The sequence below is a fragment of the Phyllobates terribilis genome, unplaced genomic scaffold, assembly GCF_046119375.1.
Source record: "Phyllobates terribilis strain yellow unplaced genomic scaffold, ASM4611937v1 Scaffold_6832__1_contigs__length_41630, whole genome shotgun sequence".
Lineage (NCBI taxonomy): Eukaryota > Metazoa > Chordata > Amphibia > Anura > Dendrobatidae > Phyllobates > Phyllobates terribilis.
The window spans coordinates 1-23,260 of record NW_027369574.1 but is presented as its reverse complement, the minus strand read 5'-3'; the positions used below and the strand labels follow the sequence as shown (position 1 = coordinate 23,260).

Genomic DNA, 23,260 nt, shown 5'->3' with positions numbered 1-23,260 from the left:
ACAACTCTCTATTCCTTATGCATCCTATGAAGGCACCGGTCATGGATGGGATTCACACCATCTTCTATCAACGTTTCTGGTCAATAGTGGGTCCGGATGTGGTTCGTCTTGTTCACAAGTGGTGAGACGGGCGTGCATCTATCAAAGATATTAACTACACCATTGTTTCTCTTATTCCGAAAGTAAACAGTCCTAAGTTAATTCCCAAGTATACGCCGATCATCCTATGTACTTGACGAGGCCAAAATGGTCTTTACGCCTGTCAAAATAATAATTTATAAACCTCACTAACTTCTCTACAAGTAGAGTAACAAGCAAGGGTCGATCCCACAAGGAGTGAGGTATTCAATTCTTGTGTAATTAATATGATCAACTTTATTAATGATAAACGGGAGGGGGGAGCGGATTGATGCTAAGTTACTAATTTAATCTAGGAAATAAATAGAGAAAATACCTTATTCAGCGGATATCCACACAACGGAATGGTTGGTTTGATCATAGACTTCCTAATTGCTAATCGGGTTCATCCTATCAATTTGTATATTATGATTGTCCTAATCCTTGTACTAGAATAGCTAATTAAGTTAACTAGCCCTAATAGCCCTTACCTACAAATCAAGTCCTAAAACTATTAAGACTTTCTCCTAGGCAACATAAAGCACAAGAATAGATAGGAAGATGCAACACCACTTGGCTACTAACACCTCATTACCCTCCACACAACTACAAGCCCAACTAGTAGGCAAGGTTCTCCAACTAGGATAAACCAGACCCTAGCTATATGAAATAGATCTATAAACCTAGGTGATCAGTCTAGATAAACAAATCACAATCAATAAATATTATAAGCAAGATGATAAAACAATTTAAATAACATATCTATCTTAGAACCAAGGAAGAAATCTACAAACCAACCATCCGCATGCTTCAACCTTGAGAACAATGAGAACTCTCTCTACAAACTCTCTAAATTAAGTAGAACTAAGCATGAGAAGGAGGCAAAGCTCTCACCCCTTATTTATAGAAGAAAGAAACCCTAGAAACAACCTAAAAAGGCCCAAGTCCAAAAATACATCAGAAAATAGGTAAAAGGCCCAAAGAAAGCCCGCAGAAGAGAAGTAATCCGCGACATGAAACCTACGCGGGCGCGGGCATGCCAATGTGGTCGCGGCCGCGCCCACCTCCAGTAGACTCCGCGCGGCCGCACCAATATGGGCACGTTCACGCCACTGCTCAGTTGTCTTGGCGCGGTCGCGTCACCCAGGGCTCCAACGCGGCTGCGTCTTATTGTGTGCGCGACTTTATTTCGTCCTTTGGCCATCTTCTATTCGATCTTCTTCCAAAAGCTCCTAATCATTGTATTGAACCATTTTGCTCTGCGAGGTACGAACTACGATAATATGCTCCAAATCATGGACAATTCGTCTATAAACGATGCTAACGACCACTTATTACGCCGTACTAGACATCGCTCATCATACCCCCACACTTAAACCTTGCTCGTCCTCGAGTAAGCTGCAACTAACTCTCGGGCGATCTCAACGAGTATGGATGACATGAATGCGGTGATGTCGAATCAACACTTAAGCTCCTATGTTCCTAAAATCATCAAAGCAATGATCATAGACTTCGACTCTACTAAAAATAATGCAAGACTCGATAAAACTCTAAACTGACTCAACAATGGCATCAATCACCCCCCTCTAAATTCGAGCTACGCTTAATCCTATGCAAGTTCATGAAAATGAATCCTTAAACTATGCAAAGGATGCGTTTATCCAGATAATATACGAAGGATGATAATGCAAGATCAACTAAATGACTCGTTATTGTCCTAACATGTTTCATAATCTATGAAAATAATGCATGATCTCAACACCATCAAAAGCATATAGCATAACCACAACTCAACTCAAGTAATACCATATGCACTTTCTAATGCTTCTTTTCATCCTATTCACACATTTTGCACTTTTACATTTTGGGTGCAGGGCTCGTCCATTTTATGGTCCGGGTAAATTTATTGTTAGCAAGGTTATTAAAATCGGGATTTTAGGATCAGATCACAAGGAACCCTTAGGATCGAATCGTAGAATCTTAAGATTTTATTGATTAATAAAAGACTATTTTATATTCATCTATAAACATTGTAATACAAAAATTCTACTAAAATTTGAAGTCTAAAAATAAAATCTGCAAACATTACTTAAAAGCGATAATTATTCTTCCAATATCAAGTCATGTACACTAAACTATATTCAAAAATCTGGATTCAAGACATTTATAGATGAGATTTAATGTTATAGACAATCGCAGTTAAGGTTGTTTTAACTTTTACGCACACATGAGTAAAATCCTATGATTTTTATCTAGTACTGTATAAGAGATGCACATATAGAGTGATTTTAATCATGCAAAAGATTGAAAAAAGTGGAATATTGGGCTTTTAAATAGGCGTTAGTGTCTCATCATAGTTCAATGTTAGGATCGTACAAGGATCGTAAAATCCTAAGATCCTACTGATATTATGAGATCCAATAAGATCCACAATAAGATTTTAACATGAATAGATTCTAATGATATATCCGGATCAAAGATCAATGTAGGATCGTAAAATCGTATGATTTTAAGATCCGGATCCAGATTTTAATTACTATGATTGTTAGATAGAACCTGTCCATTTTATGGTCCAAGCTACTATGAAACTCTTTGCTTAATAGGCCATGGAGGATCGAACCCTCGGTTATTTTTCACACCTCATAGATCGCTTGCTCTTCCGACTTTCTTTTACTTGGAGCTCACTACCTTTATTTTCTTTTTCTTTTTCTTTTTCTTTTTTGTAATGAAAAAGGACGGAAGCAAAATTGTATTAACAAAATGATAAAATAAAAGAAGAGATGGTACACTTGCAATCTTAGTATTGGTCCTAATGCAGCATAGTCATAATCCACATGCTCAAGTCAAAGTCCTCAATTTGGTCAATCATATCATCATCATACACAATTGCAATATCAACGATCAAAGACATAATAAAAAGATCCAAACTCAACGCATCATTATAGAAGTCCACAAAATATCAAATAAGGGGAAAATATGATAGCCGGCTCTAAAAATGCAAATAAGGGGAAAACTGACTCAAAAGTTTGAAAAAACAAGGATATGTAAGATGTAATCTCCCTCCCCAACACTTAAAGTACACAATCTCCCTATTGTGAAATAGAGAACAATTATAAAAGATAGATGGAAGTGGAAAGATACCTCTTTTTCTCGGGTTGCCTCTCGAGTAGCGCCTTGATTAGAGTCGTAGGCTTGACTTCATCCATATCCCCTGCAAATTCAACAGGTAAACGATTAATAGCACGGGTGATGACCATAAAATGGTCAACACCAAAGTCAATCAAATTAAAAACACAAGAAAAGAAGTTTAGACTTCCCGATAACGGCGTCAAATTTGACGAGGCCAAAATGGTCGTTACACCCGTCAAAATAATAATTTATAAACCTCACTAACTTTTCTAGAAGTAGAGTGACAAGAAAGGGTCGATCCCAAAGGGAGTCAGGTATTTAATTCTTGTGTAATTAATAAGATCAACTTTATTAATGATAAAAAGGGAGAAAAGTGGTTTGATGCTAAGTTACTAATTTAATCTAGGAAAGGAATAGAGAAAATACCTTATTTAGCGGGTATCCACACAACGGAATGGTTGGTTTGATCATAGAATTCCTAATTGCTAATCGGGTTTTATCCTATCAATTTATATATTACGATTGTCCTAATCCTTGTTCTAGAATAGCTAATTAAGTCAACTAGCCCTAATAGCCCTTACCTACAAATCCTAAAAGTATTAAGACTTTCAGCATAAAACACAAGAATAGATAGGAAGATGCAGCACCACTTGGCTACTAACACCTCATTACCCTCCACACAACTACACGCCCAACTAGTTCAGGTAATTGATTTGCTACTAAGTAGGCAAGGTTCTCCAACTAAGATAGACCAGGTCCTAGCTATATGAAAAAGATCTATAAACCTAGGTGATCAGTCTAGATAAACAAATCACAATCAATAAATATTATAAGCAAGAGATCTACAAACCAACCATCCGCAGGCTTCAATTGGAGAACAATGAGAACTCTCTCTACAAACTCTCTAAATTAGCTAGAACTAAGCATGAGAAGGAGGCAAAGCTCTCATCCCTTATTTATAGAAGAAATAAACCCTATAAACAACCTAAAAAGGCCCAAGCCCAAAACTACATAGAAAATAGGTAAAAGGCCCAAAGAAAGCCCGCAGAAGAGAAGTAATCCGCGGCCGGAAACCTACGCAGGCGCGGGTGCGTCGATGTGGGTGTGGCCGCGCCCACCTCCTGTAGACTCGCCGCGGTCGCGTCAATGTGGGCGCTGTCGCGCCACTGCTCAGTTGTCTTGGCGCGGTCGCGCCCTGGCCCATATGCTCCAGCGCGGCTGCTTCTTGTTGTGTGCGTGACTTTACTTTGTCCTTTGGCCATCTTCTCTTCAGTCTTCTTTCGAAAGCTCGTATCTAACCACTTTGCTATGCGAGGTCCGGACTACGGTAATATGCTCCAAATCATGGCCAATTCGTCTATAAATGATGCTAATGACCACTTATTATACTGTACTAGACGTTGCTCATCAGTGTTGTCCTCTACGAAGATTAATACAAAGTTAATCACTATCTGCTTGAAGACAATGATGCCTGGGATTATATTAGATTCGTAATCTACTTTCATCAAGGGTCGGTTGATTATCGATAACACTTTAATTTCTCTAGAGGATTTTGATTATATGAAACGTTTGACGACAGTTAGGGACGATAGCTTTGCTTTGAAAGTAGATATGATGAAAGCTTCTGATCGTATCGAGTGGTCTTTTCTCAAGTCAGTATTGCTTAAGTTGGGTTTCTCTTCCTTATGGGTGTCCAAAGTTTTACAATATGTGACTTCGTCGACCTTTGCCTTTAAGATCAATGGTACTATCTATGGGTTTGTGGAATCGAGTAGTGGTATTCGACAGGGGATCCTTTTTCGCCCTACTTATTCATCACATGTTGTGAATTTCTATCAAGCTTGATTCAACATAAGGTTTATTCGACAACTCTCCATGGCATCAGGATTTGTCGCAATGCTCCCATTATTTCACATTTATTTTTTCTAATGATTTCCTAATACTTGGGCAGTCTAATCTCCGTGAGTGTGCTCATTTAACTGAAGTTCTCAGTTTGTATGAACGAGCATCCGATCAGAAAATTAAATATACCAAGACGGAGATATCTTTCAACAAGAAGTTAAATGCGCATTCTAGACAAGAGATTGTATCGTACTTTGGTGTTAGGGAAGTGGATAAACACATAATATATCTTGGGATGCCGACCGTAATTGGGAATTCTATACATGCCGTCTTTAGGGAGATCAAAGAGAGGATATGGAAGCGTCTTAATGGATGGAGGGGTAATCTACTTTTGAAAGTCGGGAAGGAGGTACTAATCAAGTCGGTACTGCAGAGTATACCATGCTATATCATGAGTGTTATCGCTTATCGGACTACTCATTAATGAAATTCATGGCATAAATGCAAAATTCTAGTGAGGATCGGACACTCAACATAATGCTATTCAGTAGAAGCGTTTGGAACTCCTTTGTTTGCCAAAGAGACTTGGTGGTCTCGGTTCTCGTGACTTGAAGGCTTCTAATACTGTTCTTCTTGGGAAACAATGTTGGCGTCTTCTATAACCGGGAAGGTCTCTGGTGAAGGATGTCCTCAAGGTGCGTTATTACTTGGATTGCGATTTAATATCAACTAACCTGGGAAATGACTCTAGCTATTCATGGATTAGCATAATGTCGGCACAACAACTTCTTAAGGACGGGGTTGCAACTCGAATTGGAAATGGACAAAATACACTAGCAAACAACACCTGGATTCCTGCTGGAAGGAAATTCAGCGCGCCGCTGCAGCCTAATTCAATTCCTGCAAATTCGCATGTTGCTGCATACATTAACCCGGATGGGAAGACATGGAAGCTCCAGTTGCTGAATCAGGATTTCCATTCTCATGTCGCCGCTGCAATTTCTAGCATACCTTTTCTAACACGCTGCATACGAGTCAATGTTCTGGTGGTCCGACAAAACAGGTATGTATTTGGTTAAAACAACGTATTGGTTTGCTAACTTGCTCTACTTATGATAATTGGCAGCATTGTCTTGGAGGGGAAGGGATGGATATATGGCGGCTGGTCTGGATGCTTGATGTACCACCAAAAGTTCGAGGATTTGGCTGAAGGCTTTTCTCAAATATTCTGGCAGTGAAGCAACACCTCTACAATCGATACATCACGGGTGACCGACTTGCGCACGGTGCTCTGGCGCAGCAGAGACTCAATGGCACATGCTACTCGTCTGCTCCAAAACCATTTACGTATAGTGTGGTTCCTCATTTCTCTCATGGTTCCATAACCGAGAAACCCAGGATTATAATCTTCGGTTGTGGAATTGTGGAACACTAAGGGTAAAGAAACAATTGAAGAAATCCCGGTGGCGGCATGGATTGCTTGGACTTGGCGTAATAAAGCGCTCTTCGAACCTGAATTCAACAACTTTGAAGTTCTTAAAATCGACTTTCTCAAATATGCGTCTGACTACAAGAGATATGGTAGGAAAGTGCACAATCCACCTAACCTTGGTGCGTCTTCTACATCGTCGACTACATCTGACTGGAAAATGTCAGAGTCGGGAGCCGGGATATATCAAACTCAATACCGACGTCTGTATCTTAGGGGATGAGGTTGGCCTTGGCGTGGTTGGACGGAATTCTGATGACGCTTTGGTTTTCTTTGGTAGTGAGCATATATCGTACATGGTTAATGTACTTCTAGATGAGGCACTTGCTTTGTAGTGGGGCATCATGCTTGCGATCCAGAATGAAGTATTTGGTATTCGTATGGAATCTGGTTGCCAAGCGTTAATCAAGGAATGACTCACAATTTATTGGATGCATCCTATTCCGCGTCGATTATGGAAGATGTCATATCTCTTTGCTCCCGCTTTCTTGATTTCCAATTCTCCTTTATTCCTAGATCTAGTAATATTGTCACACATATGTCTGCTTGGCTTTGTTTCAACTCTTCATCTGAGATTGTATGCTCTTGTAGTTTTCCAAAAGGTATTATTGACCTTGCATATATTGACATAAAATAAGCACGAAGTTCCTTTCAAAAAAAATAAAGAAGAGAAATTTGGGTCTCAAGAAAGAAAGAAGACAAATTTTAGTGATCGGAAAATAAGTGAGACTTTTTTGTTACATTATCCTTTTAATGAGCCGAAATTAGTTTGTAGCAGCAAAATCTTATTTGGTCTAGTATTTGAAATTAATTGTGATGCGGCATCTTTTGGTAATGGACGTACTACAAGTGAATTTATCGTTCCAGATCTTTTAGGATAAGTAATCCATACGAATAATGAAAAAACTAACTAACCCTCTGTTTAAACGTAGAAGCTTTGACTCTTCGTTTTACCCTCAGAAGTGTTTGTGGACGTAACCTTTCTATCATTGGGACTGAGGAGATAACCGTTATCTAAATAATGTCTTTAAAGATATTTGATCTTGTCTTTGGAAGATTGAAATGATTGTTGTTGATATTTTGTTTGATCTGCAATGATTAATCAAGTTGTGGGTAGTATTGCTAAGCTTGGATCTGGTCCTCGACAAACGAGTTAGAGAGACGACTCAGAATTTTGTGTTCTCATATGAAGAATGCTCTAAGTTGGAGTTACTCGCGGCACTAACTTTATTCTAATATCTTTCCTTTTATAAAAAATGAATAAAATAAATTATTTTTTAAGTAGTATTGTTTTGTCATCAAATCTAAACAAGTAAGAATATGAATATTTGTGGTCAGGAATATAAAACTACTCTAATCAAAGATCATTTTCAATTTTTTTCCTTATTAAAATACTCTACGTATTAATATTTGAAGAATTTTTATTATGTCTTCAATTATAAATAATAGGGTGTTCATCGATTCCGGTTTTGAACCGAACAAAACACATGCAAACCGAAGCCGTACCAAATATTTTATGTTCGGTTTTCAATCCTGAAAATTATGATTCAATATTCGATTTTTTATAGGTTCGGGTTCTATTAAACCGATTTATAAAATAAAAAATTTAACCATAAATAATTAGGAATTTAGGGTTGTTATTGTAAAAACTAAAAGTATATAGTAATATTGTCGTTGGTGCACTTTTATTTCTTCTCTAATGTCTTCTCTATCTCAAAATAGTTTGTAATAACATTTCGTTTTATTTCCTAGTTTTTAAAGGTTTTTTCCTTTTACCCATATATTTGGGTTTTGGGTCCAAATCGAACCGAACCAAATATATTTGGTTCGATTTATGGTTAAACTGATTTATAAAATAAAAAACTTAACCATAATTAATTAGGGATTTAGGGTTGTTGTTATAAAAACTAAAACTAAATAGTAATATTGCTTTTGCTACACATTCACTTCTCCTTCATTGTCTCCTCTATCTCAAAATAGTTTGTAATAACATTTCGTTTTTTTTTTTCTATCGAGTTTTTAAAGATTTTTGCCTTCTAGCCATATATTTGGGCTTTTCAGTCCAAACCGAATCAAATATATTTGGTTCGATTTTCGGTTCCAAAAATACTCATATTCAATTTTGGTTTTGTTTGGTTCGGTTCGATTTTGAGCCCATAAACACCCCTAATAATAATTTAAATACTCTAGTACTCTAGCAGCCATCAGCTTGCAGTACCCATGTGCGTGTGAATCGAAATAAAAATCTCGAACATTACTTCTAAATGCGTTAATACAAGATCATTTCAAATACCTTCTGCAGTTCCATAGTAACTACCAATTTTCATGGATCACTTTGACTAAGAAACAAGTTTTTCAACAGTATAAAATATTTCTGACACTAATGTTCATATAACGTTTGGTAATGTCAGTATCTCTATGCTCAGCAAACGTTTTCTGTTTTGACCGTTTGGTTCAATTAGCTTCTAAACAAGGCAAGCTCCGCTCGTACATATTTTTTTAACCAAAATACATACATGATACATCTCTATCATAAGATGTTTTTTTACTTTTAAAGCCGATGTGATAGAAAAGTCCATCTGAAACTGAAGGCCAGTTCTATAGAGTGGTAGTTAGATTGACATTGTTCTGTGATGACTCCGGAGAAGGACAGTGACAGAGTTCAGAGAGAAAAGATGTGAATTGCCAGTATTCGGAATAAGATGTGAAACTTGACTTTGTTGATCGGCAATGTACAAAGTAGAAGATATAATGCGCCCGTTGGGAAGAGTGAAGCATTAAATCTAGAGGACTTTTGTGGAGGGTGAGGTAGAGTTGAATAGACATTGAAAGAAGTAATTAAGCACGATTCCATCACTCTACCCCTTACATGAATAAAATGGATAGATTGTTGTTAGTGCTATTCTTAATGTAGAAGCCAGCGGCAACTGCTGAATTATGCATCAAATGTGGATCAACTTACCTAATCCTTCTCAACTCCCATTAACTTACCTAACCCAAACTCAAAAGCATATCCAACTAGACAAGAAGATGAAGTAGCCATGTGATACTAAAACAACAAGAATACTAAATGTCCCCACAAGATCATTTAATTTCAAAACAGCTATTTGGACAAAGATAGTCAGCAACAGCTCATGCCATCATGTTAGATAGAGAGATTAAGGCCCCCACACTATCATGAACCACCGGTTTCAATTCAATGACCCCCGGTTCAAGTTACAGCTGAATATTGAACCTTAACTTAACATGGCCAGACTGGTTCCCAGCCGGTTTGCCGATTCCAAGGTTCAATCAATCTCAACAGGTTTCAAGGTTCAGGTTCAATTTAGCCAGCACTAGTTGAGGAAGAAAAGAAGCTAATTTGAACATCCAAAAAATCTTTGTTAATATAAGTCAACAGTTTGTGCAGAAGCTTTTGCATATTTAATCTTGTGATACAATCTTTTAAGACCCCACAACATCCAACCAACCATTCCAAAGAACAGCTCCATCTCAAACTGCCTTTCATGGGAACCTTTCTCTTTACATGACACTTCTTTTTTAGGTCAGATTTCAAAACGGGATTAAATGAAGGTAACCCAAAATTTAACTTGAATTAACAAATGTTTTACCCTTGTTCCAACACCAATTAGTTACAAATCATCATTCTTCTCTTTTCCATGTTGTAGAAGATGGGTTAGCCTTCAAACAAACATAAACCAGCTGGAATCTACACACCGTTCATTGCTGAATCTGGATGGACAGTATGCCCATTCTCCATGTTTTTTCCATTCATTTGAGTCCTTTGTCTCTGTAAAACAATCACATCATATCATTCACTCAAATTTATTCACATATCAATAATATCAGCAAGTTGATTTAGAGTTCTGCATTTAACATACCCAATCCACAGATTCTACTGAATTTCCATTCAACAGCTTATGGGTATCTTCTCGAGCTTTCCCATCCTTCTCTCTATTGCTTAATGGTAGAATCAGTGATGCCACTCCACTTGAACGATCTGGCATCTCTGCAAAAAAAAAATATATAAAAAAATGTCAATTACTTGCTCAGAATCTTCATTTTTCATATATTTACTCAGTCATAAACAGGAAAAGATCAGCACCTGGAAGTTGTTTGTCAATAAAGTAAACCACGAGGTTGACTGTATACCATGCCACAACGATATCAACAGTGTAATGTTTCCTGGATGCTATGATCAATAGACTTTGCACTATAGCAACTAACCATGCCAGCTGTTTAATCCACCTGGAATAACAATCTCACTTACATAAACTAGCCAATGAGGAAGAATAAGAGGTAGGACTGAATTTAATGTACTTACCTCTTTGTACCATATTTATGGTAAGTGCGGATAAACACAAGTGAGAAGATCATGTGGGATGAAAATATCAAGTCACCACATCCAAACAGTATCCCTTTAGCTGCATACATGAATGATGCAGTCAGAATTGCAAAGACTTGTTCTTTAAATATATATATATATATATAGAATTATGCTCTGCTGAAATTAGACCTTAAAATACGAAAACTTCGCATTGGAACCTCACTAGCCAAATAATGAACAATGAGTACCAAATTATAAACATAGAAATGAATTTGTGAACCTAGTAAAAAAGGGAAAGATGAATTTCGAGTTATTTACAAAATTGCCACTGGCATTACTTTTTCATCATTTTTTAGCAGGTTCACAAATTCATATTCTATGTTCATGACTTGGATAGCGAGGTTCTAGTGCGGCTGGAAAGTTTTTGCATTTTAAGGTATAATTTCAACAGAAACTTCCCCTCTCTCTCTCTATATATATATATGAAAGAAGCTAAGAACTCACGTTTGATCAGAAAGAACTCAAACAAGCTATCTGGACGAGGTAGTGTGGCGAGTTTTGAACCCTGCATGTAATTAAACATGAGTAATTCACAATGATTTTCAATTAAAAGATGATGATGAAGTAGTTAATTTTTTTTACCTCACGGCAGTGATAGTTTGGACCAGGAAGCTGAGTAGAGTAGAATGTTATGACACGGAGTAGTTGACACGCCTGAAAAATAGCAATTTTACCAAATAAAACACAATTCTGAAGAATTACTAAAAGCATGAAATCAACTGAAATAGAAGTTTTTTAATACTTACAACCAAAAAAGCAAGGACCCGGCACCAGACTAGTACAGTGTAGATCTTTTTGCTTTTTAAGATAAAGGGATGAAATGTCCACTGCAAGACCAATTGGCAGATATAAAGTGTAAGAATTTACATTAAAAATCAGAAGAGCACAATAAAGATGTATTCCATTAACATAGAGCTGAGTGAGTGAAATGGAAACATGATATAAGCTTACCAGGAAAAAGGATAAAAAGATAAAGTCAAACACAGCCTCACTAATGTATGAGTTTTGAGGTCCAAGTTCCTGTGTTCCACCAAGAATATATTAGAACATGAAATATAAATAAATAAAAAAAGAATGAACTACAGGGTCTAAATGTGTACCGGAAGTAGGAAAAAGCCAGCATCCTGAAGGACTGGCCCTGGTCGATGTAAATAATGAACACCTCGAGCAGCTAGTCCATGCATATACTGTTTGAATCAGAATGATGAAAATATCAAACATCATTCAGGTGGAAGCATTTTGAGCAATCTGGAAACATGTAAATTGAGATTCTACTATAACAGCCAACAATGATGACAACCATGTTTAAGTGAGAGCACAAAAGGTATCAAATCCAACAAGTTCAGATATCATCAAGCTTTGCTGAATGTTCAAGAGTGGATCTAGAGGACTAGTTCAGATACCAAAAAACCTCAATTTTGAACTTCACCAGTAGGCAAACAAAATGACATCATATTGTGCAATTAACAGGTTTACATTGTAAATTGACAAACTGGAGCAACAAAATACCTGAAAAATTATGCCTGCAAGAATATACTTCCATTTTTCACCGAGCAACTGTATTTCTGTGGATATTTCGGAACAAAATCTCTTCCATAGCTTCGCCATCAACACAAAACAACAACCACAAATAAATACAAAATCCGGAAGTTGCATAACTTTAGAGAATCAAACCACAAACCAGAAAGGGAAGAAAAACACAATACATGCTACCATAAACATGTAGAGAGGGTGAGGAAGATCAAGGATAGAAAGGAAACCTTTGAAGACTCGCGACGAATGTAAAGCGACATTTCTCCTCGATGAGGATCCAGGGCCATATTAGTTCACAAACTCAAAGGTAACGCAACCATTTATAACCTAGAAATTACAACTATCCAACTTCCTCTTCCGTTAACAAAAATTCACAGCCAACAAATCCCCAAAATCTCCGTCAATGGAGATCGAACTTTCCGCAGGACGAAATTAAACGAAGGAAAATCTGAAAAATGCAGCGAGATCGATCGACAGCAGAAAGGTGTATAACAAATCTAGCAATCTAGAAACTTCGAACAGTCCGATTCAGGTGACAATAGTAAGCAGTTTTCGGATTGCAAATTGGTGTAGAGAAGAGGAAAAGGAAAGGGCTTTTGTATCTTGAATTGGAAACTTGAAAGAGGGCAAACGTGGTTAAGGAAGAATGGAAAATGGGGGAAATTTTGGTCTGGTTTCTCTCTCTCTATATACAACTTGGATTCGTCGACTTTGGCTGCTTGAACGCGAGTTGAACACGGAGAGACAGTAGAAAGAAAATTCAGAAAAACAAAAAAGAGGGCTTAATATTATTTATTAATTAACAACTCCCTCTCTTTTCTCTTGTAAAGGGGACGACACGATCGTGGGATTAGGAAATTTTGATGCTTAAAATTTGAAAAGATTTTATCAAGATATATTCAAAATTTAAATTGATGATAAAGATCATTATCAAAGATCAGAAGACAGAAACTTCTGTATTGGAGTAGCCAAAACATTCTTGTGTTCCAAGTGTATGTTGGTAGTATTGGAGTTGAAAACTTGGGACCCATAGGTTGATAAAGATAAATTTTAAGTAAACAATTATATTTTCTTACAATGAAAGTAAATTATATATGGTTAGTTTTTGGGTTTTTTATTATGTTTTCGGATGGGAGGAGATGATAATCTCGAAATCTAGATAAATAAATAAAAATAAAGTGAAATAACTATATCCTCAAATAAAAGGTTAAGACTACATATAAACATCCAAAAAAATGAAAAAACAAGTGATGACAAGGAATTGGTGACTCGATTGACTTCGCGTAAACATGACATTATTGGCAAGACGAAATCCACTAAGGAAGTAATTTGCCAAAGAAATAAAGCTAGAAAGGAGATGTGAATGATTTATAGTTTTGTTAAACAACAAAATCGTGCACTAAGATTCTATTTCAAAAGAAAGTCTCATATAATTAGGGTTTAAAATGGATCGGGTGATGGGTGGATGTACTATTTCCATCACCCATCCGCCTAATATTTTTCTCCATCCAATCCACCCACCACCCATATATAGTTTCAACCATCATCCACCCGTCCATCATCCACGGGTGAAACGGGTGCACCCACCTAAATTTTCCATCATAAATTCGTAACTTCATATGCATAATTTAAGGTCGTTACAAAACTCCACAATCCGAATAATTCATATTCTACCTGTTTAATACACTACATAATGTAAAAAATATCACCAATAATAGGTAAAGTGAAATCGAAAATACAATTAAAGTTAATAAAAATAGACAATCTCATAGGAGGAGAAGCGAAAGGGTTGATGCTGGCCGTGAAGGTGAAATCAGATCTGAGAACTGAAGGAGGGAAAGAACGCAGCTAAGCTGCTGCTTTGCAAAACAACAAAATAGGAGAAAATAACGAAAGGAATTGTAACTTCACTTGTGTGGCGGCGTGAATCAGTGCTGCGCATAAGAGGAGAAACATTTTAATTTAAGGTTTGGTATTATTATATATTTTAGTTAAAATTATAATATAAATTAATATTTATATATAAAATTATATTTTTTATATATAAGAAATGGATGATGGATGACGAGTGGCGGGTGGCGGGTGGCGGGTGATGGTCGGGTGGCGTGTGGCGGGTGGCGGGTGATGTTTCATCATCCATATCCGATCCATCACCCATTTCACCCATCACCCGTTTCACCCATCACCCATTTATTTCGGGTTTTCATCCATGAAAGGCGGGTCGGGTGATGGGTGAAACGGTCGTCCGCGGATAATTTTAAACCCTACATATAATATTGGCTCTAAGCAAGACGCAAACCCGAAAGGATACCTCAAATCTCAGCCACATGAACCTAAGTTTTGGACAAAATCATTCACCCACTTGTCAAAGTTATCTCTGAAGACTCTCGAGGCAGACACTCGTTCATTTTGGACCGCTTCGTCCATTAATATAATAGTGTCGAGTGGATGAAGGTTTAACTATGGGCATGTACTCATTGATCGCCCCAACAGCCCGCTGCCTGCACGGCTGCACCTATTTATAATCTTGATGGACCAAACTGTTAGAATTAAACCAAAACGAGATGTATGGGCTAATCGGAAATGCCTTAGAAAAATTAGCTAAAAACGATTGTTGTGGCACAGTATAGTAGTCGTTGCCTTAGAACTTAGAAGCGATTTCGCTCTGATCCTCGGAGCACAGTCAAATCGGTGTCGTCCCCCAAGGTGAGCACATCGTCCTCCGATCGTAGGCTCTTGCCGACGAAGGACTACAATCAATCGGGTATGCTCAGAGGTTTTGTGGAGTTCGTGAAAATGGAGGCTTTTTGTTTATGTATAAAACATTGAAGACGGTATTTATTTATATATGAGGAAAAAATAGCCATTACTCCATTAACCCCATTAATTGAGTTGTGGAGAGTAACCGCCAAAATCCAAAACTGATTTTGATTAATTAAAAGAGGCATTTAAAATATCTTAAGAATCGGAAACGAAAGTAATTTCCATTCCAAACCTTAAATGCTCAAGAATTAATACGAGTCATAAAACCAGACCTAACCACCCCCAAAACATTGTTCTGCACAACTCCAACAATCCCCCACAATGTGAAAATTTTAAAATGGTTTATAAAAAAAGTTCTGAGCATATCTGTAAAGTTTGAAGCTTAAGTGAAGGTATCTTAAGATTTGAACCATCACATGGTGAAGTTAAGTAGTCATGTCCTCAAAAGTGTGAACGAATCTTGAACTCTTCTAATTCAAGAACTGTCATCAACAACACACTTCTCACCTAAAAAATCCCTATGATTCATCGATAAAAATTATAGCCAATAATTCATTGGGATACTATAGAGTGCTCTAGAAAGATCACCCAAACCTTCCATAAGAGGAGGCTAACCCTTCACACTCTAGTAGGTGACTCCATAAAGACCTGTCATAAAAGGACCACCCAATATTGGCTATGAAATCATTAAGAGGAAAGTGACTCAACCTCACAACATTATCGATAAACTCATTAAGTACAAAACTGGGCTACAAGTTCATTAAGAGTTATGCTCAACCTCTAAATACACTTGTCATAGAAATGGGAAGTATTGTATATATGATATGAGCCAATCATGATGGTTCAATTCACGAGATTTAGCATACATTCAGAGGAGTTATGAGTTGTATTAGCCAAGTTGTGATTATCCGATCCAGGAATGAGAAGATCAAGTATTTGAAGGTTTTTGCACACAATTTGAGGGGTTTAGAGAGAAAGACATGAATAATAAGAAGAAAATAAAGAAATTGACAATGAATGACGAAATTGCGAGACAAGTACTCAAAAATGTTGAAAACGGAGTCCCACTACGTAAAACCAGAGCCGCACCTCGCGGAATTGCCAGGGTCCAGAATTTTGCCAAAAGTCATCTTTGGAGCAATTGTCAACAAGAGGTCGGCCGCGACTCACGCCTTTTCCACGCACCCCGCGCCCAAGAGACCAAACCAGATCTAGCCTTTTCCGACGTGGTGGAGTGTAGTGTTGCAACAACGAAGGAAAATCTCAACGCCCGTGGCCCGCGGTATATTCGCCGCGCCTCGCGTCTCCACCAAATTGCAAGATTTCTGATTCACCTTCCGAGGAGTATCTAGTTAGTTATTTGTTAGATTTTTATGTTAGATTCATTTCATTATTCTCCTGGTAGAATTAGGTCAAGTTGAGTCCCCTATATAAGGATCTCTTCTCCCTACGAACCAGACTAGCTTTGCTTTTTTCTGCTTCTTTTTCTTTTCCTTTTGTTATTTCGTAGTTAGTATGAGGAGCTAAGTTCCACAACATTGTTTCCTTTTCTATGAAGTTTATAATTGAAGTTTCAAATTAATTAGTGTTCTTTATGTCATTGTTAATTCGTACTATGTTGATGTCATTGCTTCCACGTTCTTAATTTCATTGTTTTGTATGATTTGATTAGCCTGACAAACTAAATATCATGATTACTAGCATAAACTCTTAATTGGAAAACTCTTTAACTTGTTTCTAGTCTGGTTGTGGTAATTTGTTAAAGGAGGAAGCAATTCACACAGTCAGAATTTCTAGACATACCTATTTGCTCGTCTTAGTTTTTGAGATTTGTAGACGCCTATGCGCTTAGATCGTCTCAAGGACTAAGATTTGTAGACTCCTGGTGGCATCTCATTCTGACTATCCTATCCTAGTTCTCAAACGTATTCTACAAGGATCCGGTAAGCGGATGTAGAGCGCAATTGTGTATTTTAGTTGATAGGACAACATAAGAATTAACGTGAATAAGTGACAAAGAATACGATGATTTAAACTGGAATGGATATTATAAATGGATTACAAAAGAGGAACAACCAACCCAAACATAATCAATACAAACCTAAAAACCCTTGTTGTTTCTAAAGCTTTGAACTTTTACTACTATTCTACAGTCTCTCTGTGGGATCGACCCTTGCTTACCACTTGCTTCTGTAAATGGTAGTAAAACATAATAAATATTAATATGCCGCCTGTGACGATCACACATGAATATAACATATGATCTTTGATGGAGGACCATCCACAAGTCCAACCACACAAGGGGCAGTCACAAGAGCAAGAGCAAGGAAGCTAGAAGAAGACCTTGCAAGCATGATCAAGGAAGCTACTTTGTGCACCTCAATGAACCATGAGATGGACACCATTGTTCCCAATCTCCTAGTATGTCTTAGAGGAGGAGCTAATCAACAACTTTGATGACAAGCCCAAAGCTCAACAAGGACCCCAAGAGGCGACAGGCTCATCCAAAGTTACCTTCCCGGCAATCCAACAACTTTGAGCACTTAGCCATTCTCGGCTATGTTTTGTGTCTTCCCTTTTAGAGCTTTGACCTCACTTTTTCTCAAGGGCTTCTCTAAGGGTATTTTAGACTTAACTTATGTATGTTTAGAGTGCTTTAGGGCCACTGTTCCAAAGGGGTATAAAAGCTCTCTAAAAGCTATGTTTTAGGATCTTTTGGTAAATTTAAAACTTTGTGTATTTTATAATCACAAGTAGCTTGTGAACCCTCAAGTTTCAAGCTTGAAACAATGTCCGTCCTAGGTGTTTTGTGAAGAGTAATTCCATGAATTTCTTTCCACTAATCACACTAGACATCCTCTTGGTGCTTTAAGAGTCCTTATGTCCTCTCGTGACAAGTTGTAGGCAAAGGGTTTTGTCTACCTTCCATGTTGTGTCACGGTTAAGTCCAAGGTGCTCATGTTTGTGTATGGGAGGTTCGGAGCACCAATCTATCCTTTTCTCTATCTCACTCTCTTATTTTCCTAAGATAGTTTTCATTGGAGGCTAACTTAGTTTTGTTGTTGTTTCACCATTATCGAGCTTGTGTTGTCTAGATCGAGCTAAAGAGGAGTTTTCCCTACATCAATCTTTTCAAGGCTTTGTTTGACCACAAAGGGGATCCACCATGAAAATGCGGATTTTAGTCCCATTCCTCTTGACGAATCAAGGACTAATCTTCTATTCAGTCCCTTCGTCAAAGGATTTGCAATGTTCCTCTCTATTCTCACATACTCTAAACTGAGTACACCATTCATTATGAGTTGTCTCACAGGCTCATTTCTAAATCAATGTGTCTCTTCTTTCCATTATAGACATTGTTGTTTTCTACACAACTAGTAACTTGTGAGTCACAATGTAGAGGATCGTAGAAGCTTGAAGCCCCCACAATGGTAAGTCATTCAGTAAGCTTCTCAACCGCTCAATCTCTTGACCTATTAAATCTAGAGATATAAACTCATACTCTATAGTAGATCTAGCTATACGTGACTGTTTATAAGACTTTCAAGAAATAAAACCACCATATAATGTTAAAACATAACCACTAGTGGAGCTAACTTCATCATTATCAGAAATCCATTGGATCACAATATCCATCTAAAACATTCAAATAACAAACATAGTGCAAAGCCCAATCCATGGTGCCTCTAAGATATTTTAATAGTCTATTAAGGGTAATCCAATGATCTTTGCTAGGATAATGGATAAACCGATTAAGTATAATAACAACATAGGCTATATGCCTATATCAAGTCGATTACAGTTCATCAAAACCATGAAACTTCCAATTACTTTAGCATATGCATTTTAATAAATACTATCACCACAAATTTTCTTCAATTGTATGCTAGAGTCATATGGAGTTCTTAATGGCGCTATATCAAATTGATTAAACTTCTTTAATACTTTATCTACATAATATAGTTGTGACTTGTTGAATCCACTTTAACTTCTAGTGACTATAACACTTAGAGTCACATCAGTATCACTTAAGTCTTTCATATTGAACTTAGAGGAACAATACCATTTGGTTAAGTTTATAAACTAATGTGTGTCCCGACAATCAACATTCATGTCATCAATATATAAAGATATGATCACACAATCAGATACAAACAACAAATACATGCATTACATCTGTTGACTTTGAATATATATATATATATAAGAATAGTCTTATGAAGCTTTTCTTACTGTTGTTTGATGCATGCTTCATTTCATAGAGAGATTTCTATAGTCATCACACTATATTTTCCTGAATTAAAAAAACATGCTCATAAAAGCAAGTAAATTGCACTATAGTTCTAAAGTGAGCAAGTATCCTCTCTATAACTAATACAATGTCTTACCCAAATTCTCTTACGGAACTTATCTGAAATATTGTTAATAATCAAGAAAACTGCACCTCAAATGTTGATCAAACAATTCATAAATTTCCCGTATTTTATGCAAGGTCAGTAATAAATAAATCAAATATCAAACTTAATTATAACAAGTAACTCATTCAAACCGTAATAAACTTTCTAACTCTTACCGCTTATACACGTAAAAAAGAATCATATGCAATTTTCAAATTTCATCCTCTTCAAATTAATTGATACAGAGAGACTAACCTCCTCTCTCATACTTTAATTAGAAAGCTTCATTGAATTTTATTTTATTTCAAAAAATTTGAAAACTTTTTAAAGTGGCATTTTCCGATTGATTTACTCATATAAAGGATTTTCCTACCAATTTGAAGAGTAGCAGTCTCTATCTCATTAGAAATTACTTACCCACCATTCTATTGGGGAGCTTCTGGGCGCACGTTTCTTTTTCAATGGCGCAGGTACAATTCTTTGCAAAACAAATGCAGAGTTATAAATTTGATACTTTTAACTAAATTTTACGTTAAATCACCTTCTGCAAACCAGATGCAGAAAACTCTACCTGCGCCAATCAAAAAAGCAACTTGTGCCATTGGTTCCCATTCTATTAGGCATGCCACACTATTGGGCATATCGGTTATGGACATTTTGTAATTTTATCTCTTTATTGGACTGCCTTCTCTCCCATTCTTTCTCATCAAGCAGAAGATGCAGTTGTTCGCCTTCTTCATGATATTCACAGTGATGTTTGGACTGACCATGTACGCCACTCCCACGATCTACTTCTCCAAACCCCTCACATGAACCACAACACTCTAACGGATGAACCAGGATGCCCTACACCCAGGCCAACCTCTTCCACCCGTGTAGTGTCGGGTGCTCTATCTGACGCAGTCAGCACGTTGATCTCCAACGAACAAGGAGGTTTTGACGGCGGTGCTTTTTCTCAGCCTCATCTTCAACCCGACGCTTGGATTTAAGCATCAGAAACGCATGATCAAAGTCGCCAAGGGTTCCAGTGCCTCGGATCTGGATCCCCCAATTGCACAGGATTGCAGCCTAAACCGGACTTATGCCAACTAGGTTTCTTCCCGCACCTGAGTTGGCAAACTCTCTCAGACTGAATAGAGTTTCTTTCTTCTTGAAGGTGTGTCACCTTCTCAACGACATCAGATTGAGGATGTCACGGTATATCGATTGTATGAGAGTCACCACAATCGTTAAATCTAAAAAAATGACTTCTAAATTGTTATAATTAAACCAGAACGAGATGTATGTGTCAATTGGAAAATGCCTTCGCAAAATTTATTGAAAATGATTGTTGTGTTGTGGTACAATAGCCACTGCCTTAGAAGCGATTTCGCATTGATTCTTGGAGCACAGTCAAATTGACATCGCCCCAAGGTTAGCACAACGTCCTCAACTGGGTATGCTTAGAGGTTTTGTGGAGTTTGTGAAAATTAAGGCTTTTTTGTTTCTGTGTATAAAACATTGAAGATGATATTTGTTTATATAGGAGAAAAAATAGCCAGTACCCACTAACTCCACTAGTTAAGTTGTGGTGAATAACTGCCAAAATCCAAAACTGGTTTTGATTAGTTGAAGGAGACAGTTAAAATATAAGAATCGGAAATGAAATTAATTTCCATTTCGAAACTTAAATACTCAAAAATTAATATGAGTAATAAGTTTGGACCCAACCACCCTCCCAAACACTTTTTTTGTACAACTCCAACACAAACCATACGAGCTACCCTATTTTCTGCCATATAGGCATGTTTTCATGAGCTATTGGAAGCTCGATATACGAGAGATTGGAAGACTATTAGAGGACACTAGACACTACCTCCGTAGAATTTGTTTGAACAACAATACGAAGAGCACCCATTTCCTAAGTTAGTTGTATACTGAAAAGAAGAGTAAGGCCTTTTGGCACATCGACTTATGATAAGTATTCTTAATCAAGAAATTATTCCCTTGACATAAATGTATCTATTGGGTCAAGGGAGCTGAAGGTCTAGTCCCACTTAGTTCTCTCTCAATGTTTTATGAAGTTTTGATGATGATAAATAACTTTATTTAACTATCTTATGAGATCGAGTGTGTTTTAGGGTCGCTTAAGTCAAGGGAATTGAAACAAAATAAAATAAGTCAGTCGTGTGTCTCGTTGGTCGCTGAAGGAAACCAACGCATCTATAAGTTTAATTATGGAAACAAGCTTGACTATAGGAAGGAAAAGTGTTTGGGACCAGGAAGACCCAAAATAGATAAAGGTAGTTAAGATATGTAAGCTGGCAAATATCTAAAGATAGAAGATCGAGTTACCTTAACGGAAGAGGAAACAAGAATTGCGAATAGAATTTACAATAGGCATAGACTTACTTGTTAATATAGGAGTAAAAATTGTAATAGGAGAAGCTATAGGATGAAGTACATACGAGTCTTCAAGCAATAACATACAGAGAGAGAATAGTGCGTAGAGAGAACTCTTGATACTGAGAGTGATTGCATAGGCTAAGGTAGATTGTAGAATTGTTTAGACTAAGAAACTATGTTCAATTCATAGCTTTGGAATCAAAGAAAATAACATAAGAGTTGAGTGAGTTTAAGCCTAGATAAGAAGTCACCAAAGGTTCTCACTTGAGAAACTTGTGTCTACGCTTTAACTCTAATTTCGTCATACAAAGGAACTAGTTTTCCCTCAAGTCCAGTTCCCCACAAGAGTCATATAATCCTACAATACCCCTAATAAGTACTTTCAAAAACCTCCTTTACTACAAAAACTAGATTTACAAGCAATATCCCATTCTTGGTTGACGATTATTATTGGTCAAAGATTCAGTTTTTATAGTGATGTGTACAACGCGAGAGACGATCAAGCAATAGATTTACATAGTTTACCGATAATCAAACACCTGTATCACATGCCAAAATGTGCGTGGTTTGGATTGAAGATATTGCAACATTTAAGTTGATAAAACATCTGAATGTGGAGGTAAAGTGAGGTATCTTATGAAAATAATCAAAATCTGTAATAATAGTTAGGATCGGGTACAAAGTAATCTTATGATATGAAATGCAAAGCATTTTACACTATCCGATCTGAGATATGAAGGCTTAGGTTTCAAGTGCTAAATTTTAAGTTTTTATTTCATATGGGCAAAATTGTCAAATAATCCTTCTATTTCTCAAATTCACCTTCTTTGCCGAGATGTACGCATGCTCCAATGGATATTTCTCGTCCTCCTCGCTTGCTTCACTTGTTCATCAATTTGGCACTTTCAAGACTGAGATCGAGAATATTTTGCTTCCTTGCTTCAATCCCTAGCATTTCAAGTTAATTCGAGATTGTTGGTTAAGGCTAAGTTAGAGCTTAACCGTTTCTCTTGTTTTGATAATGACAAATCTATGTATTTAATTATCTTTTTGTGTTTTATGCTTGACAGTTCATGCTCGAGGAGTTTTAGGTCTAGCTTGAAGACAAAAGATCCAGCTTAAAAATTTATAGGTCGAGCTAGAGTCTAGCGGGGAAAGCTGAGTCTCGCGAAGATGATAGTAAGCAGCGAGTGGATCGCGCTGAGAAGCGAGAGGACA

General features: G+C 37.1%; 1 protein-coding gene across 1 annotated transcript; it reads right to left on the bottom strand.

Moving 5' to 3' along the window:
• Positions 1-10,286: 10,286 nt before the first annotated feature.
• On the bottom strand, positions 10,287-12,757 carry LOC141251296 (uncharacterized). Its single transcript, XM_073670284.1, has 11 exons — positions 12,725-12,757; positions 12,474-12,563; positions 12,065-12,151; positions 11,916-11,984; positions 11,711-11,791; positions 11,547-11,618; positions 11,409-11,469; positions 10,902-11,001; positions 10,683-10,825; positions 10,459-10,586; positions 10,287-10,367 (listed from the first exon to the last, which is right to left on the bottom strand). Exons 1-11 carry the CDS (start codon positions 12,755-12,757, stop codon positions 10,287-10,289), a joined length of 945 nt encoding a protein of 314 aa, XP_073526385.1.
• Between the last annotated feature and the right edge of the window lie 10,503 nt (positions 12,758-23,260).

Coding starts and splice junctions, on each gene's coding strand:
- LOC141251296 (XM_073670284.1), bottom strand. CDS start 12,757: ATGTCGCTTTACATTCGTCGCGAGTCTTCAAAG. Junction 12,564..12,724: donor TTCGTCGCGAGTCTTCAAAG/GTTTCCTTTCTA, acceptor TTGATGGCGAAG/CTATGGAAGAGATTTTGTTC. Junction 11,985..12,064: donor CTGGCTTTTTCCTACTTCCG/GTACACATTTAG, acceptor GGTGGAACACAG/GAACTTGGACCTCAAAACTC.